Source organism: Leptodactylus fuscus, chromosome 1, assembly GCF_031893055.1.
Source record: "Leptodactylus fuscus isolate aLepFus1 chromosome 1, aLepFus1.hap2, whole genome shotgun sequence".
NCBI classification, from domain to species: Eukaryota; Metazoa; Chordata; class Amphibia; order Anura; family Leptodactylidae; genus Leptodactylus; species Leptodactylus fuscus.
In genome coordinates this window covers 302634045-302653779 of record NC_134265.1, presented here as the reverse complement: position 1 = coordinate 302653779, position 19735 = coordinate 302634045, and the positions used below count along the sequence as shown (strand labels likewise).

The window sequence follows — 19735 nt, the reverse complement described above, 5'->3', positions numbered from 1 at the left end:
TCGCCGTGCCTCCATTGCTGAGATATCACCTTTCTTGTGAATATACAAATGAGCTCTTTGGAACAACGAAGGCGTTGCCATTAGAGATGAGCGAACACTAAAATGTTCGAGGTTCGAAATTCGATTCGAACAGCCGCTCACTGTTCGAGTGTTCGAATGGGTTTCGAACCCCATTATAGTCTATGGGGAACATAAACTCGTTAAGGGGGAAACCCAAATTCGTGTCTGGAGGGTCACCAAGTCCACTATGACACCCCAGGAAATGATACCAACACCCTGGAATGACACTGGGACAGCAGGGGAAGCATGTCTGGGGGCATAAAAGTCACTTTATTTCATGGAAATCCCTGTCAGTTTGCGATTTTCGCAAGCTAACTTTTCCCCATAGAAATGCATTGGCCAGTGCTGATTGGCCAGAGTACGGAACTCGACCAATCAGCGCTGGCTCTGCTGGAGGAGGCGGAGTCTAAGATAGCTCCACACCAGTCTCCATTCAGGTCCGACCTTAGACTCCGCCTCCTCCGGCAGAGCCAGCGCTGATTGGCCGAAGGCTGGCCAATGCATTCCTATGCGAATGCAGACTTAGCAGTGCTGAGTCAGTTTTGCTCAACTACACATCTGATGCACACTCGGCACTGCTACATCAGATGTAGCAATCTGATGTAGCAGAGCCGAGGGTGCACTAGAACCCCTGTGCAAACTCAGTTCACGCTAATAGAATGCATTGGCCAGCGCTGATTGGCCAATGCATTCTATTAGCCCGATGAAGTAGAGCTGAATGTGTGTGCTAAGCACACACATTCAGCACTGCTTCATCAAGCCAATACAATGCATTAGCCAGTGCTGATTGGCCAGAGTACGGAATTCGGCCAATCAGCGCTGGCCAATGCATTCTATTAGCCCGATGAAGTAGAGCTGAATGTGTGTGCTAAGCACACACATTCAGCACTGCTTCATCAAGCCAATACAATGCATTAGCCAGTGCTGATTGGCCAGAGTACGGAATTCGGCCAATCAGCGCTGGCTCTGCTGGAGGAGGCGGAGTCTAAGGTCGCTCCACACCAGTCTCCATTCAGGTCCGACCTTAGACTCCGCCTCCTCCGGCAGAGCCAGCGCTGATTGGCCGAAGGCTGGCCAATGCATTCCTATGCGAATGCAGACTTAGCAGTGCTGAGTCAGTTTTGCTCAACTACACATCTGATGCACACTCGGCACTGCTACATCAGATGTAGCAATCTGATGTAGCAGAGCCGAGGGTGCACTAGAACCCCTGTGCAAACTCAGTTCACGCTAATAGAATGCATTGGCCAGCGCTGATTGGCCAATGCATTCTATTAGCCCGATGAAGTAGAGCTGAATGTGTGTGCTAAGCACACACATTCAGCACTGCTTCATCAAGCCAATACAATGCATTAGCCAGTGCTGATTGGCCAGAGTACGGAATTCGGCCAATCAGCGCTGGCCAATGCATTCTATTAGCCCGATGAAGTAGAGCTGAATGTGTGTGCTAAGCACACACATTCAGCACTGCTTCATCAAGCCAATACAATGCATTAGCCAGTGCTGATTGGCCAGAGTACGGAATTCGGCCAATCAGCGCTGGCCAATGCATTCTATTAGCCCGATGAAGTAGAGCTGAATGTGTGTGCTAAGCACACACATTCAGCTCTACTTCATCGGGCTAATAGAATGCATTGGCCAGCGCTGATTGGCCAGAGTACGGAACTCGACCAATCAGCGCTGGCTCTGCTGGAGGAGGCGGAGTCTAAGGTCGGACCTGAATGGAGACTGGTGTGGAGCGATCTTAGACTCCGCCTCCTCCAGCAGAGCCAGCGCTGATTGGCCGAATTCCGTACTCTGGCCAATCAGCACTGGCTAATGCATTGTATTGGCGTGATGAAGCAGTGCTGAATGTGTGTGCTTAGCACACACATTCAGCTCTACTTCATCGGGCTAATAGAATGCATTGGCCAGCGCTGATTGGCCGAATTCCGTACTCTGGCCAATCAGTGCTGGCCAATGCATTCTATTAGCTTGATGAAGCAGAGTGTGCACAAGGGTTCAAGCGCACCCTCGGCTCTGATGTAGGAGAGCCGAGGGTGCACTTGAACCCTTGTGCACCCTCAGCTCTGCTACATCAGAGCCGAGGGTGCGCTTGAACCCTTGTGCACACTCTGCTTCATCAAGCTAATAGAATGCATTGGCCAGCGCTGATTGGCCAATGTATTCTATTAGCCTGATGAAGTAGAGCTGAATGTGTGTGCTAAGCACACACATTCAGCTCTACTTCATCGGGCTAATAGAATGCATTGGCCAGCGCTGATTGGCCAGAGTACGGAACTCGACCAATCAGCGCTGGCTCTGCTGGAGGAGGCGGAGTCTAAGATCGCTCCACACCAGTCTCCATTCAGGTCCGACCTTAGACTCCGCCTCCTCCAGCAGAGCCAGCGCTGATTGGCCGAATTCCGTACTCTGGCCAATCAGCACTGGCTAATGCATTGTATTGGCTTGATGAAGCAGTGCTGAATGTGTGTGCTTAGCACACACATTCAGCTCTACTTCATCGGGCTAATAGAATGCATTGGCCAATCAGCGCTGGCCAATGCATTCTATTAGCGTGAACTGAGTTTGCACAGGGGTTCTAGTGCACCCTCGGCTCTGCTACATCAGATTGCTACATCTGATGTAGCAGTGCCGAGTGTGCATCAGATGTGTAGTTGAGCAAAACTGACTCAGCACTGCTAAGTATGCATTCGCATAGGAATGCATTGGCCAGCCTTCGGCCAATCAGCGCTGGCTCTGCCGGAGGAGGCGGAGTCTAAGGTCGGACCTGAATGGAGACTGGTGTGGAGCGACCTTAGACTCCGCCTCCTCCAGCAGAGCCAGCGCTGATTGGCCGAATTCCGTACTCTGGCCAATCAGCACTGGCTAATGCATTGTATTGGCTTGATGAAGCAGTGCTGAATGTGTGTGCTTAGCACACACATTCAGCTCTACTTCATCGGGCTAATAGAATGCATTGGCCAATCAGCGCTGGCCAATGCATTCTATTAGCGTGAACTGAGTTTGCACAGGGGTTCTAGTGCACCCTCGGCTCTGCTACATCAGATTGCTACATCTGATGTAGCAGTGCCGAGTGTGCATCAGATGTGTAGTTGAGCAAAACTGACTCAGCACTGCTAAGTCTCTGCATTCGCATAGGAATGCATTGGCCAGCCTTCGGCCAATCAGCGCTGGCTCTGCCGGAGGAGGCGGAGTCTAAGGTCGGACCTGAATGGAGACTGGTGTGGAGCGATCTTAGACTCCGCCTCCTCCAGCAGAGCCAGCGCTGATTGGTCGAGTTCCGTACTCTGGCCAATCAGCGCTGGCCAATGCATTCTATTAGCCCGATGAAGTAGAGCTGAATGTGTGTGCTTAGCACACACATTCAGCTCTACTTCATCAGGCTAATAGAATACATTGGCCAATCAGCGCTGGCCAATGCATTCTATTAGCTTGATGAAGCAGAGTGTGCACAAGGGTTCAAGCGCACCCTCGGCTCTGATGTAGCAGAGCTGAGGGTGCACAAGGGTTCAAGTGCACCCTCGGCTCTCCTACATCAGAGCCGAGGGTGCGCTTGAACCCTTGTGCAGCCTCGGCTCTGCTACATCAGAGCCGAGGGTGCGCTTGAACCCTTGTGCACACTCTGCTTCATCAAGCTAATAGAATGCATTGGCCAGCACTGATTGGCCAGAGTACGGAATTCGGCCAATCAGCGCTGGCCAATGCATCCCTATGGGAAAAAGTTTATCTCACAAAAATCACAATTACACACCCGATAGAGCCCCAAAAAGTTATTTTTAATAACATTCCCCCCTAAATAAAGGTTATCCCTAGCTATCCCTGCCTGTACAGCTATCCCTGTCTCATAGTCACAAAGTTCACATTCTCATATGACCCGGATTTGAAATCCACTATTCGTCTAAAATGGAGGTCACCTGATTTCGGCAGCCAATGACTTTTTCCAATTTTTTTCAATGCCCCCAGTGTCGTAGTTCCTGTCCCACCTCCCCTGCGCTGTTATTGGTGCAAAAAAGGCGCCAGGGAAGGTGGGAGGGGAATCGAATTTTGGCGCACTTTACCACGTGGTGTTCGATTCGATTCGAACATGGCGAACACCCTGATATCCGATCGAACATGTGTTCGATAGAACACTGTTCGCTCATCTCTAGTTGCCATTGATCCAACAATATCCTTCTTGCACCAAGCAGCTAATTTGCAGTGATATCTTGACCATAGAGGTACCAATTCAAAAAGAGAAAACACCATTTGATACATGTGAGGTTTATCTATCCATCTGCAGGGCTGGGTGGATATGCTGGTTTCTACAGACTAACTCCCTTTAAAAGGGCTGTCATTCAGGTGGCTGTGTTTCATTTTTAGTCTGATGCCCCATGTTGCGGAAACACAGCTTTTTTGTTGCATATTTAGTTGCGATTTTTTTTTAATGTAGATTGTGAGCCCCACATAGAGTTCACAATGTACATTTTTCCCTATCAGTATGTCTTTTTGGAATATGGGATGGAAATCCATGCAAAAACGGGGAGAACATACAAACTCCTTGCAGATGGTTTTTTGCCCTTGGCAGGATTTGAAGGAGGGGGCGGGGCAGAGTGAAGGGGGAGGGACGGAGTGAAGGGGGCGTGGCGAAGCGGAGTTAGCAGAGTTTCCGTAATGTGGGACCTTAGCCCTACCGCTGTTTAGCTTCTTCAGTATCTGCTGCTTGTCATTTTTTTCCCATGATAGCATAATGTAGCCCTAACTATGACTTACTTGAAGTATTGTAAAATTCACTACATGCTTAGTCTTCTGCTGTACCTCTCACTATACTTTACTCTAATGATCTCCTTCTGTAGATTGGCTGCTCTATATATGCAGAAGCCCAGCCCAAACCCAACATAAAGTCAGTACATGCTGAGATAGATTATTTCATTTGAAGCCAGCATAGACTTATTGCATACTATTAGTAACTGAACCATTTGGGAAGGGGAGAGAACAGAAGAGGTCCTTCTTCCTGATATATGGAGACCAATAATATGAACTATATGATAATTGGGGGACCTTTCTCACATTTTGCATTAGGTCCCAACTTCTGATTATGGGGCGCGGGTCTGATTTACATGTAATAATGATCTATATACAATAGCAATCCTAATTTTACAAACTGAAATATTCATAAAAAAGTAAAAATTGAATCCCCACACAAAACTGGTTCCACTGTGCAATTCTCTGAACTATACAGTGAGAGTTCAATATATCTTAGATTTTTCTTTTAATAAAACAGAGTAAAAATAATGATTATAGCAAAAAATACCATTCCTAGTTTTGTTAAAGATATCAGTCATTAAGGAATTCCATCTTTCCTATTATCGATAGTAAAGTAAGCAGACAGTGAATCACAAAAATCAATTCCCCTCCAGTTTATAATGCCATATGTGTTTAGGTAACCCCCTGCTATTTCCAATTATGTCATTTTCATGGATGGAGTTGCTTTTTCTGCTTGTGAAATCCGATAGAGAGAAAGTAGTAAATTATCATTTAAGAAGGTGCCGCTGTTTTCTCCCATCTTTCTGTTTGATGCCATTGAGTCATTATTTTATTGATTAAATACTGTCACGCTAGAGAGAGAATCATTTCTTACCAATTAGAAAGGAGGAAAAACCTTATAAATAAAAAAAACTTGCATATTGGTAAAACCACAACAATAACTGTCCATAGCAAATGAGCAATGTCGTAACCATTCATTCATAATACACCTGTCCTGCCATATGACCAACACTGCCGCTCTTATGGGTAAATGGAGTGTCAATTTTATATTGAACTTTATCTAGTACATTAGGATGTGCAGGTTACTTTGTACTTTTCCAACAGGATTGTCCGCATCACAAAATTCTGTTCTAAGCAATTTTAAGCAATGTTGTGGTTTGCCTCCATTAAAGAGGTCCTTTGAACTCTACTGACTTGTCAGTTCTAGTAAAAGTAATTGGGATCATAACTTGTTTAAAACAGACAGAACTTTGTTATTTCCTCCTGCTCTTCCACCTACACGACAGAAACGTATTCCCAGTGAGGGCTCCCTATGACATGTAACCTAGGAGAATCAATAGGAACCATAAATCGATGGGCCTTCATAATGAATTAAAGTGATTGCCCCAAGATCATCACTTATCACCTATCCACAGGAAAAAAGATTAAGGTGTGACTGCTGCGAGACCCCCACAAATCATGACAATGGGAGTCTTATGTCAGTCACCTGAATGGAGTGGCAGTCACGTGTAATGGCTGCTGTTCCAATCAAAGCCTATGGGGGTAATAAATATAGCTGAGCACCGTACTGTACTTGGAGGCAGAAAGGAAAATTAGAAATGTATAAGGGGAAGAAATATGGGGGAAAAAAAGTTACTCCTTTTCATCATTTCACATATTTAGACTCAAAAATATAAGTATAGATGGACTTTCTATACAATGTTGTGAATGTATGAAGGTATAATAGAAGAAATACTAAAATAATATTGTGTTACTCACTCAAAGAAGGTCGTCCATCCGGTTTCATCACTTTTTGTTGCAAGGAGTCCACTGTTACCATGATAGGTAAATAATACCAATTCTTGTCCTTGGGCAGTCATGCTCTTTAGACAGCCATTGGTACCAATGGTCAACCAGATGACTTGATTGTCGGGTGCAACGATTCTCACCGGCATGCGGTTTGGATCCCTTCGGATGCGGAGGGTGTTTCCATTGCTGTCAGTGACTGCTGTAATGTCATTCTCATTACTGTAGCTGAAGTTGTATAAATAGTCTCCTGTTATTAAGCTCATTGTATATTGATGGGTGCCATTGACATCAAAAATATAAAGTTCTTGATCAGTCGGGGAAGCAACTTCATAGTAGTTTATTGAACTAAGCACAGGCTTGTTTTTGGAGACAGCACGGATTCTAATATTGCCCAGATCGGCAATATACAACGTGCCATCTGGGGAGGCAGCAAGTGATGATGGGGCACTTAATTTGGCATCTTTTGCATAACCATCTCCATTTTGGTAGCAGTCACAGTTGGCATCATTTTTGCAGTCACATTCAGATGGTATACCAGCTACCAATGAAATCTCTCCATCAGTAGTAACCTGTCGAATACGATTGACCTTCTTTTCATCAGTTTCTGTGATGTACAACACTCCACTATAGGATACTGCTATAGCTGTGGCAGATTCTAGTATTGCTTGAACTGCATATTTTCCTACTGAGTATTCCACACCTGGAACTTGGCAGTACATTGGCCTCCCTGCAGCAATGCGGACCTGACGATTTTCAGTGATTTGTAATACTACGTTGTTGTCAAGCACATATATAGAGTTGTCCATAGGATTAATAGCCAAATCTGTGGGCCATTCCAATCTTACCTGTTGAATACAAAGTGGCAAGTGTTATAAGGTGCATTTATTGCGTTACAAACATTATCTACAAACCAGTGAAGAAATATCAAGTATTACAAAAATGTTTTCCTTGGAAATCATATATTTCCACCATATCTTTATGGTGGAAACATTTATGTAAGGCCTGGTTCACATCTGCATTCGGGTTTCTGTTTAGGGAATCCAATTGGGGACCCCCCCGAATGGAAACCTATACATATAAAAAGTGGTTACCTAATGAAACCCGTGAACCCCATAGACTATAATGGGGTCTGTGTGGTTTCCGCACAAAACATGCGGAGAGAAAAGTGCTTGTGTGCAGAACTTTTCTCTCTGCATGTTTTGTGTGGAAACCAAGCAGAAACCACTTGGACCCCATTATAGTCTATGGGGTCTGCGGGTTTCCCAGGTATCCACTTTTTTATCCATATAGGTTTCCGTTCGGGGGTCCCCAAGCGAATGGAAACCCGAACACAGATGTGAACGGGCCTAATTCTGCACTGTCCATGTCTATTGTCTAGAAGTTATTTTGGGTTGCCAATTGTAACAGACATTACTTAAGGGGGTTCCTATTTCATAAAGTGATAACGTTAAGTTAGGATCAGTAGACCCATGGAAACCCCACTCATCCTGAGAATGGAGGGACTGTGTTATGTTTTGTCTCTTTATTTCTATTAAATCTTACAGTTATACATATTTCCTCTTGGAAACCTTTACATTTTCAGAAGATAAGAGATAACAGCACATATCTACCGGACGACGGGTTCATGAACTTGGTATAATATTATTTACAGCAAAACTTAACACTGCAAATGTGAAACCAGTGCCACGTAAGCAAATTCTCAGCTTACACTGTTGTTTACTGGACCATCAATTCACTGCAAAATATAGACCATAAAATATATCCTTACCTCACTGATATGCATGCTTGTGTCACAGGTCAGAGGCCGTGCTGAGGTCAAGTCATTTGATCCAAGTAATGTTGATATGATTCCATTTTGATCTACTTTTCTGATGACCTTTCCATCCACAAAGTAGATTAATCCATTTTTATCCACAGCAATCCCTTTATGTAAGGAAAGAATAGTTCAGGATCACATATATTACGGCTCACTAGTTAATGTCCGTACACGTAAAGCATTCCACGAGATAAGATTACGTATGTTTACAAAAACAAAAACACATGGCAAATGTCACTTGCAGTAAAGAAGGCCATGTAATTCAGAAAGCTGTCACAAAACCTCCCAAACACATTACAAATCCTCTTTCACCCCCCCCCCCCATAGACATGCATGCACTGCCTGGCTATGCATGTGTTCTAAGTGTGTAGAGAACAATAATTTATTGCCAGATCTCTCCAAGGACATCATTCTGAAATCTGTAGTAATTCTCCCATCCTTTATCCTCTAAATATGCCTTTAGGAGAGATTTAAGAGGCCCCCCTATGCGTTAGATGGTCAGATGCTCCTGCTGAAATTGGTGGGTTGGGCTGACAACAATCTAATGTGTATGGCCAGCTTCAGGGAAATGCCTTTGCTACAGTTGTAATGACATATATTTTTGATACTAAGCTTTCTAAAAGCATGGTGGTTTTAAACCAAGAACATCATGTGCAAGGAGTCTGCAAGGTGTCTGCATGTTCTCCTTATGCTTGCTTGGGTTTCCTTCGGTTTTTCCAGGTTACTCCCACATGCCAAACACAAACTGATAGTAAATATAGATTGTGAGCCCTGTTAGGATACTGAGTGATGACAATATGTGAAAAGTTCTGTCGAATAGATCGGCGGTATGTATGTAAAATAAAATGATAAGTAGATTCACATCCGGCAAATCTGAGATGTAAATTTACCCTGAGAGATGGATACAATTAAGGCTCTTTTCACATTTGTATTGAAAAGCCAAATGTCAGAGATTCATATTCATAATTCATAATAACACATTTGCTGTATAAAAAAAAAATCAGCGCAGCACGCATCACTAATTTGTATAATGACAAAAACCATGACAAAACCTGAAATAATCCATTATAAGTCAAGGACTGATACAGATCTCTGTCATATGTGATCTCTGCCCTATAACACAACATGTGAACAGAGCCTTAGAAAAAAATGAGCATAATGACATCAATGACAACATATTTTAAATCCCAAGGGTTTCACTGTGCCAAGGTACTGTAACATTGTCCTATGGTTATCCTTGATGTTTGTTACATTGAATGTGTTTTAGGGTCAACACTTGGCATACAAAAGGAGGAACAGGCATGTTGAAATCCAACTACCTGATCGTGCTGTTGGAGAGAATCAAGAGGCCGCCATACATACTACACTTTTTGTATAAAGTGCCGAATTGCAGGACACTGACCTTTCGGAGTGGTGAGTGTTGCCTCAACAGCCTTTCCCCCTTCTCCGCACCTCGCCTCATCAAAAGGAGTGCATTGTTCCCCTGTGCCAGCGATGACTTCGGCATTCTTGATCAAATCTTTTGCTCCTGTAAGTGACTTGGGACGGTATATTTTGCGGGTGTTTGCATCAGATACATACAGATCTCCCGTTACAGGATCAGTGGCCAGGTAATAGCGATGAGCTAAGTTGCTACTGTACAAACAAAAAAAGAGAAAAATAGAGAATCGTAAAATGTAAAGTAGAATTGACATTAAACACAAAGGCAGTATATGAATACACTTGTATCCTGCATTTTCTATCAGTTGCTCCCTCTACAGGCTCTCTCTATAACTGTTAGTTGTTCTTGAGCTAGTCGGCGAACCGTCTGCTCCTTTAAGTGTTAGACAGCAGTGAGGTGAATAAAGTGAATAAAGCTCTTGCGTGAGATAGAAAACTTAACTCTAGATGCATTTCTGTGCCTTTCTTGGGAGAAAAAGCTCGATTCAGCAGAGATTGCAATAAATGAAGAGTTGGGGAAGAGAAGGATAAATGGAGAAAGAAGCATTTTTCTGATATCACTAAGTTTTTTTAGATTCTGTATTGAGACGTTGGTGACCATTTAAGTTCCTGGATGTGCCTCTACCACACATCTTCAAATGAAAATGAAACACTGTAATATTACTCAACATAACTCTGCAGGTTGGACTCATCGGATTGTTAGACTTCATTCAATGTGTCTGGGAATCCAACTAGAACAGATTGTGCTAACTGTTCTCTAAAATGTTCAATTCCTCAGCTGTATTTCCCATTGTAATGTAGTCTGACAGACATCCTCTGGGATTTATACAGCTGTATTTTATGTACTTTACCTTGTTTATACTGCCTAATGCATTCAATAGCAAAAAAAAAAAAAAAAAACATAGACAAGATAAAAAAAATCCATGTTAATTTTGGGGCTATTATGAAGATGGTCTCTAGATAATGCTCAACCATTGCAAATGACATTCTATGGACCCCTCAAACAAGAGCTATGTAGACCCTCAGACTGGAAAATCATGGGCCCACAGTTATTAGTACATGGCAAATCACACAGAACTAGTCACAGCTACACATTAATAATACTGTGAAGGTTTTACAAATGATGTAGGCACCGGAGTTTGTATCCCAACATGATGACATGACAAAATCTTGACCTTGGGAAAGTTATTTACTGATTAGGAAATCCTTATAGAAGCAGTTTTTACTCAGGATGCCCATGAGGCATTTTCTACATGTTTTCCTTCCTAGGCTTCCTAGATAAATCTATTGCTAGACATACATGGTGTGATATACATTAATACATGAGATATAGTATATAGAGGACTGACAGACAGATATAGAAATAGGCGGATAGATAGATAGATAGATAGATAGATAGATAGATAGATAGATAGATAGAGAAACCTAGATATCAAATAGATTCAAATTGATCCAGCTACAACTGTTTATTTATATATATAGACAGATCAATAGAGGCTAGATAAATAGATAGAACAAAGAGTATTAGATAAATAGGTAGACATATAGCTAGATACATAGGTAGATAAATAGGTAGGTAGATAGATAGAAAGATGATAGATAGATAGATAGATAGATAGATAGATAGATAGATAGGTATATAGAGAGATAGAGAGATAGTTAGATGATCAAGAGAGAGCGCAATAGATAGGTATAGATAGATAGAGATAGATAATAATAGATAGATAGATAGATAGATAGATAGATAGATAGATAGATAGATAGATAATGATAGAGATAGATAGATATAGAGATAATGATAGATAGAATGATAGATAGATAGATATCATGATATAGATAGATAGATAGATAGATAGATAGATAGATAGATAATGATAGATAGATAGATAGATAGATAGATAGATAGATAGATAGATAGATAGATAATGATAGATAGATATATATAGAGATAATGATAGATAGATAGATAGATAGATAGAATGATAGATAGATAGATATAATGATAGAGATAGATAGATAGAGAGATAATGATAGATAGATAGATAGATAGATAGATAGATAGATAGATAGATAGATATAGATATAGATATAGATAGATAATGATAGAGATAGATAGTTTGACCTCCGTTCTATTTCCCAATTACTAGAAACATTGAAACATTTCAATTATCGGAATGTGTGAGGGAATATTTTTACACTTCGGCTGCTTTTACTACACTAATTGGAAGGTGCCAATTTTCTACTTCTTCTTAATTAGCACCGACATCTACCTGCGATTTTTACTAGTTCCCAGATATTAGAGGGTAGTAAAGTGAAAGGATCTGCTTGGCTGGTGTCAGCGCCGGCTCCTAGGAGCATGCCTTGCTTTTGTTCCTCGTGTTGCTGAGCACTGTAAGCGCTGGGTGCAGACATGCTGCATAGTGAACAGACAGACAGCTCTCGAATTGCCCTTTTAGTAAACATCAGTGTCACTAATTTGCTAGAACGCACATTCAAGTGAGTCATTTTCTATGAGTAATTTAACATTGTTCTTTTTCTTCTGCTTTAGATTTAATCCTGGTGTGCAATTTTCATTAAAACATGCATCTTTATTCATGCGGCCCCGGCTAAATACGCCATTAGTTTAGAATAATCAGCGAATACTGGAGACGTTTTTTTAAACAGCTGTGATCGGGCATGTCAAGCAGGGCTCCATCTACATACAGCTTGTTAGGAGTGCTAGGCAATCTTCAGGAAGCAGTGGCATGCTGTTTCCTTAGGGTGCCAGCACTCAGATTAGCTTTGGGCATGGTAACCCACATGTCACACTGGCAGGAAGACAGTTGGTCTTATATTTGCATAATGGAAGAAGAAAGTGAATTGCATTGATAAACAATTAAAACTTCCATTGATTCAGAGCGGAGACGATAAAGTTCGCAAGGAAATAAACTAAAGTTGAAATCCTGAATAGCTTTAAGTACAGAACTATGGAGTAACATGGAGTGATATTGATTCATCGTGAAAAGCACAAAAACAGAAAACCAATGCGTGACCATCTGTCTTTTAATAGAAATTTACAGAGCTGTCGAATAAAGCGCCTTCATATGTTCAGCATATTACTGGTAAACCACCATGTATGAGCATGACCTCATACAGGTTTACAAACATGGACACAATAACTTTCTAAGTAAAAACAAGAAGGGCTTTTTAATAATAGAAAAAAGCTCTGCTCTGTCCAGTTACCCAACTGTTAAGAAAATGAAACCATATGCTTTATAAATACAGTGCTCACTCTGAACACCTGCGTTTCAGATATGGCATAACTTTCCGAGGCAATCTATTATATAATTGTACAATTGCTCCCTTAAAGGGATTTTTCATCCAAACAATATCTTCAATATCAGAGCAGAACATTCCAGTATACAGAAAACATAGCTGGTAGCAGATAGCTCTGTTCACTGTGTAGTGGCTGTGCTGAGGTGTTACAGCTCAGCTCCTATACAAGGCAATGGAAGCTGAGCTGCAGTAACTTGGCTCAGGCACTACCCAGAGAACATTGCTATCTGCTTCCAGCTCTCATCTCTGTAAAGCATCTGCTAAAAACAACTGATCCCTGATTTTTTGGACGTCATACCTACCCATTCATTTCTATGTGCTTTTTCACTGATGCTAATACAACTCGGATGCAAAGTCTACAGGACCATGAAAATATATGAATGATATCAATGTGTCATCCATTTTTCACAGACGCAGAGACGTACAAAATAGAGAAAATTGCTTTTCACATCAAAAAGCTGCCTGCAAATAGCAAAGACCACATATGTCCACGGATGCAGATTATGGAGTCCTAGCTCAACTTTTTTCCATTTCTATCAAAGGCTTTTATTGTGAGTTATCAGATTCAAATGGAATATGCCAACATCTGTACACTGGAAAGAAGGATGGCAGGAGTTCAGCACCGGGCACCCTCCTACTACGGGCACCATTATTGGGTCAGTTACAGAGATTTCTAGTATGTAAATCTGACGCTAGAGAGTAGCACAACCTCAGGGTCACCACACCTATGTTTACAAGCATGACATTAAGGCTAAGGCCCCTCAGGATGTTGGTTTTCCCGGCTCTGTGGGAAAAAACGTGGCGAGAACACATCGCGGTTCTTCCCGCAGTGCTTTAAACTGAAAGTTCACAGGTTTTTCCTCTGTGGACTCTCTGTTACAATTATACGTGTGGGGTAAATTCTGGCGTTTCCGTAGGTATAATTGACATGCTGCAATTTCCAAAACCATGCCGGTTTTAGAAATCGTGGCGTGTCCGCACAGTGGTATTTACCGCAAGGCGTGCATGAGATTCATTAGAATACCATCCACTTTTGCCCGTACTGTAAAACTCTGGGACAAATCGCGGTGTTTCCGTCCCGTGGGGCCCCGGCCTAAAAAATGCTTTATTCTATTGTACTATGGACTAAGGATCCTTTCATGAATTCCTGGTAAGTCTCCTTTAAACCCTGCGAATAATATGGAACAAGATGCAACTTATTTCATTCTAATGTGACTTTTTCAGCGACTCTTTGATTTTTAAAGCAGCGTAATTTAATCACATTTTCCTTAATATTGACCTTTTGTTTTTCCCTAAGCAACCTTGCGAGTATTTAAATAGAATATTAAATATTACTAGGCCTTCATATCTTATAAATCATATTCTAATCATACATTTTACATTAAAGATATTTAAATGTGGCCCCAATATTCCAAGTTCATGTGAGCAAAAGGAATTTTACAAAGAAAGAAAAGATCAAAAACAGCAGAAAAAAGCAACAAATATTTATTACATTGCTCAGTAAAACATCAATATAACGGCCAAATCTGAGCGCCTTAATACTGAGGTTCAACACGTAAGACTCATCGCTTCTACTCGGTTTATTTTTCTATGTTGTGCAGTTACAGAACAAATAAAAGTTATCGTTTTGCTAAGGACACCGGAAAAATTACTTCCATTTGTGATGAGTTTACAAATACAAAACTAAAATAAATCTGCATCTCTGTGCGAGCTGTAAACATCTGTTCACACAGTACATGTGATTTAGTAAAAATAAATACATTTATAATAAATTAACACATTCTTCATACCAAAAGCAGGAAGCAATAATCCCGCTATTAACAAGGAAAGATGGGATGAGAAATTTAGTTCTAATATATACTGGATGCTGTAAGCAATATGCCTGGTGATAAATAATAAAGTTCGGCTTGTCGGCTGCACTTGCATTTTCTAATACCGGGGAGAGAAATGGTTCAAGAGATTCTAAATAAATCCATTAAATCATATATAGAAAGGAGCATGAACTGCACAGGAAGTGCATAGCAACTTATTACTGTATCGCTCATTGCATTACTTCTGTAACTGTCTTAAAGGGGTTGTCCCATAACAAGGATCCTATCTATACTGCTAGTTTATGTGGATTTAAGACTTTTCCTAAATACCTAAACTCAGAACTTTGCACAGTATGTAAGGCCTGGTTCACATCTGCATTCGATATTCCATTTGGGGAGTCCGCATGGGAACCCCTCGAATGGAATACCGAACACATTAACAAGTGATGAACTTAGGAAAGCACACGGACACCATAGACTATAATGGGGACAGTGTTTTCCGTGCGGTGTCCACAGGAGTCATGCAGAGAGGAAAGTAGTTCATGAAGTACTTTTCTCTCCACCTGACTTGTGCGAACAGAGCGCAGAAAGCACATGGGCCCCATTATAGTCTGTGGGGTCCGTGTGCTTTCATTGCTCAGCACTTGCTAATGCATCTGTTCGGGAGGTTCCCATGCGGACTCCCCGAACGGACTACTGAACACAGATGTGAACCAGGCCTAAGTTGGAATATTCTTGTTTTCTATGGTATGATTGCATTTTTCTTACTAAATATTAAGGGTGGGTTCACATCTGCGCCATGGTCTCTGCTTTCAGGTTTCCGTCTTCTGCCCAAGAAACTGAACAGGAGACGGAAACCAGCAGTCACTTTTCAAACACATTCAATTGAATGGGTTTGCAAATTGTCCAAACACTCATGAGCGCCTGTGAGCGTCTTCTGGTCTCCGCAGTGAAATCGCTTTTCTTTAACCGGACACAAAGTCGGACACGCAGGACTTTGTATCCAGTTTTAAAAAAAAAAAACGGTTTCACCGCGGAGACCAAAGGACGCTCACAGGTGGACACTCTCCTGTTGGCAGAAGACGGAAACCTGAAAGCGGAGACCAAGGCGCAGATGTAAACCCGCCCTAACACTGTCAGTGCTATAGGGACATTAACCCATCCACGGCTGTTTTATAGTATAATATTAAAAATCTAATGTCTGGGCTAGTTATAAATGTGATGAAAAACAAAATGTTAGTGAGTCTCTAATACATCTAATACAGGAAATGAAGCAGTGAAGATTAGGTTTATGGCAGACTTACTCAGCAGGGTTTGTTATGCTTGTTTTTAAGATTTTAACAAAACTTCAGCGCAGCAGCCAAGATTTACTACTCATGTCCATATCTGTAAAGAATCCATTATGGCAACCTATTCTAGACATTAGCTTGAATCAATATTTGTCCTTTAATCCCTTCCTCTCCTCTCTCCTCATGTGCAGCTCAATGGTGATTACCTTATTTCTGTGTCTGGGTATACGGCTGAGAGAATTAAAACAGTATCTGAAGAAAAAATTAGGTTGCGGAAGTAAATGCACATTTTGAGACTTTTGCTAGAGTTATATTAAAGATCCCTTTAAGCCTCAAACTATACTGTTAAAATCACTTACCCCAGATTGTAAATGGAGCATCGGTAGTAAAAAAAAAAAAAAACTACAGCTTTTACTTTGTTGACTAAGCAGCACTTGCCTAACATCGTAAAATGGCTGCTCTAAAATCCTTAACAAAACAAAAAAGGTCAAGGGGGCAAAGCCTGGCGCAGCAGGTTTAAAGTTCTGCGCCTCTAATGGACATAAACATGACCAATTATATTTGGTTACTAATCATGCTATGTGAGACTACATAAAGATGCAAAGTGCTTTGATATTCCCCCGTTTACCGGGATACTTAAGTGCAGCATTATTATTAAGAAATCTTTACAGAGGCACTCAAATCCCTGCTAGGAGCCGGCATGCTGCAAATGCTTATTAAAATTGTTCATTAATAGGCAAAAACAACATGGGGCTTTATCTAAAACAATTAGCAAAACAAGCACATTTTTTAGCATTAAATTGCTGCAAGAATAATCGTGTGCAAGTGAAAGTCTGGCTACTATTATTCTCATCTTTTTCTTCTGCATTGTTTTAGCCTATATTCAGTTAAAGGGAACCTAGCAGCGGGACGTTTCTAATTATTTATCCCCTTAGAATTATTTATACTGCTCTCTAGTACAATTGTACCTACCAAATGGCTCCACGGAAAGGAAGAGGAAATAAGGGATCGGTATTCCCACCGGATGCAGGTAAATGTGTCATGTGACCTTTACTTTCACTTCTGGTTGGCTAACGGTGGCTGTACACATGGGATTATGATTGGCCAAATTGTGGCTGATCAGTCATCTAATCACCAGTCATATAAACAATCTGGCCACCAAAATACCAGACGAAACTGCCAGGCTAAAGAAGCACTGTAATGTGAATGGAAAAGTGGCAAATGATTGACTGTAATGAAAGGGGTTGTCCAGTTTCAGATTAATATGAGAGATAATAGTGCAAAGTTCTATAATTTTCCAATATACTTTCTGTATCAAGCCCTCACAGATTTCTTCATGCTGCTCATTTCCAGTGGATAAAAATCAGTCCATGGTCATGTGATGTACATTTCGTGGTCATATGATATGTAGTTTGTGATCGTGTGATGTGTAGTTTGCAGTCATGTGATGTGTAGTTTGTGTTCATGTGATGTATAGTCCGTGGTGATGTGACGTGCAGTCCGTGGTCATGTGATATATAGTCTGTGGCTATATTATGTACAGTCCATGGTAATGTGATATACAGTCCATGGTCATGGTCCATGGTCATGTGATGTGCAGTCCATGGTTAAGTGATGTACAGTCTGTACAGTCCATGGTCATGTGATGTACAGTCCGTGGTCATGTAATGTAAAATCTGTGGTCATGTGATATACAGTCCACGATCATGTGATGTACAATCCATGATCATGTGATGTACAAACACGTGAACAGCTCATTACCAGGCTGTCACTTATGTCTATGATTGAAATATGTGGGCCAGCTCATTGCAAATTTTCACATGTTTACATACCTTGCTGTACAAAGCATGTTTATACAAAACATATGACTATATATATATATATATATATATATATATATATATATATATATATACAGTATATAGTCTCTTTTTGGCATGGCCAGTTGAATATAAATATAATAGTTCAGACATGAAGGTATTTCATTATTCACACTACATGTATAAGAATTTGAGCCCGTTATTCCTAGTTTAATATGGCACAATACAGTCACAAGCCACATACGGTTGGGAAATTGCTATATTTTCAAGCAAACATTTTCTTACAGGCAGCGCTATATCTGCCAACTCCTCCTTATCCTCCTATTACCTGCATCACTGCCCCTGTCTATTCACAAACTGCTTGATGCTGTTACCCAGCCCCAAGGGCATACTTTGCCTCCAACTATTGGGCATGAAATGAGTCCTCCCATAAGGAGCAGTCATTTATAACTTCAGAATTTCCTGAAACGGTAGCTACAAATGATATTTTCTATACTATGGGAAGAAAAAAGTACAAAATTAGCTGGCTACCATTTATGTATCACTCTCTTTCTACCAAATCACAATAGGCATAAGTGCACGTTATATATATATATATATATATATATATATATATATATATATATATATATATATATGTATTTATTATGCATGCGGTTAACGGAGAGGGAGAGGGGAGTAAACCACTGTTTGACACCTCTGTTGGGATGGACCAGTACATAGTATATACAGCAATGTGCAAAAGTTTAAGGCAAGTATGGAAAAAATATATCAAGAAAAAATGTTTTCAAAAATAGAAGTGTTAATAGTTTATTTATGTTAATTAAAAACATTAAGTCAATAAACAAAAGATAAATCTAAGCCATATCAATATTTGGTGTGACCAACCTTTGCATTTAAAACAGTATCAATTCTTATTGGTACTTGCAGACAGTTGGTGGAACTTGGCAGGGAGGTTGTTCCAAACATCTTGGAGGACTAAGCACAGATCTTCTGTGGATGTAGGCTTGCTCAAAAACCCTTCTGTCTCTTCATATAATCCCCAACAGACTGGATGATGTTAGGATCAGGGCTCTGTGGGGGCCGTATCATCACTTCCAGGACTCCTCCTCCAAAGGGTGCTCACACCAAATATTGATAGGATTTATACTTTTTTTTATTGACTTCACATTTTGACATAACAGTTTAAAACTTTTGCACAGTTCTGTAGTTGGCTGGTCCCATAACAAATGGTAGCTTCTGCCATCACTGGTCTAATATGTACTGGCATCTTATGCTAGGTTCACACTAGCGTTTGAGTAACAGTACAAGACTTCGTACCCTTTCTTCTTAGAATAGGCTGAGGTGAAAGACCTGCATTTTTGGCGGAAATCCAGCAGGCTCCATTATAGACTATGGGGTCTGCGGGTGTCCATAGACTATTCCCAGGTCTCTTACAAACAGTAGATAGAGTAACCTATACTATATCTTACAACTGTTGTAATAGGGTATTACCTTTTAATAACCTCGACAAGAGAAAAGTATTGTGGACATCATCTGACTCTAGTGGGTGATCAGGCTCAATAAAGGTCTATATTTCCATGACAGCACTGTCATTTCAGTCTTAAGACATTCCTCTATATAATGTCCATTCAGTTTTAGGGTTAATAA

At 41.0% G+C, this 19735-nt stretch overlaps 1 protein-coding gene across 19 annotated transcripts in view; it reads right to left on the bottom strand.

Annotated features, from left to right (window-relative positions):
- TENM3 (teneurin transmembrane protein 3) overlaps positions 1–19735 on the bottom strand; it is a 949896-nt gene that overhangs the window by 33785 nt on the left and 896376 nt on the right. For all 19 annotated transcript variants that reach the window (XM_075258516.1, XM_075258530.1, XM_075258522.1 and 16 more), the window contains 3 exons: positions 9813–10045; positions 8363–8517; positions 6565–7439 (listed from right to left, as the gene is read on the bottom strand). In XM_075258516.1, coding sequence (XP_075114617.1) covers positions 6565–7439; positions 8363–8517; positions 9813–10045 — 1263 coding nt within the window. The remainder of the gene's footprint in view (positions 1–6564; positions 7440–8362; positions 8518–9812; positions 10046–19735) is intronic.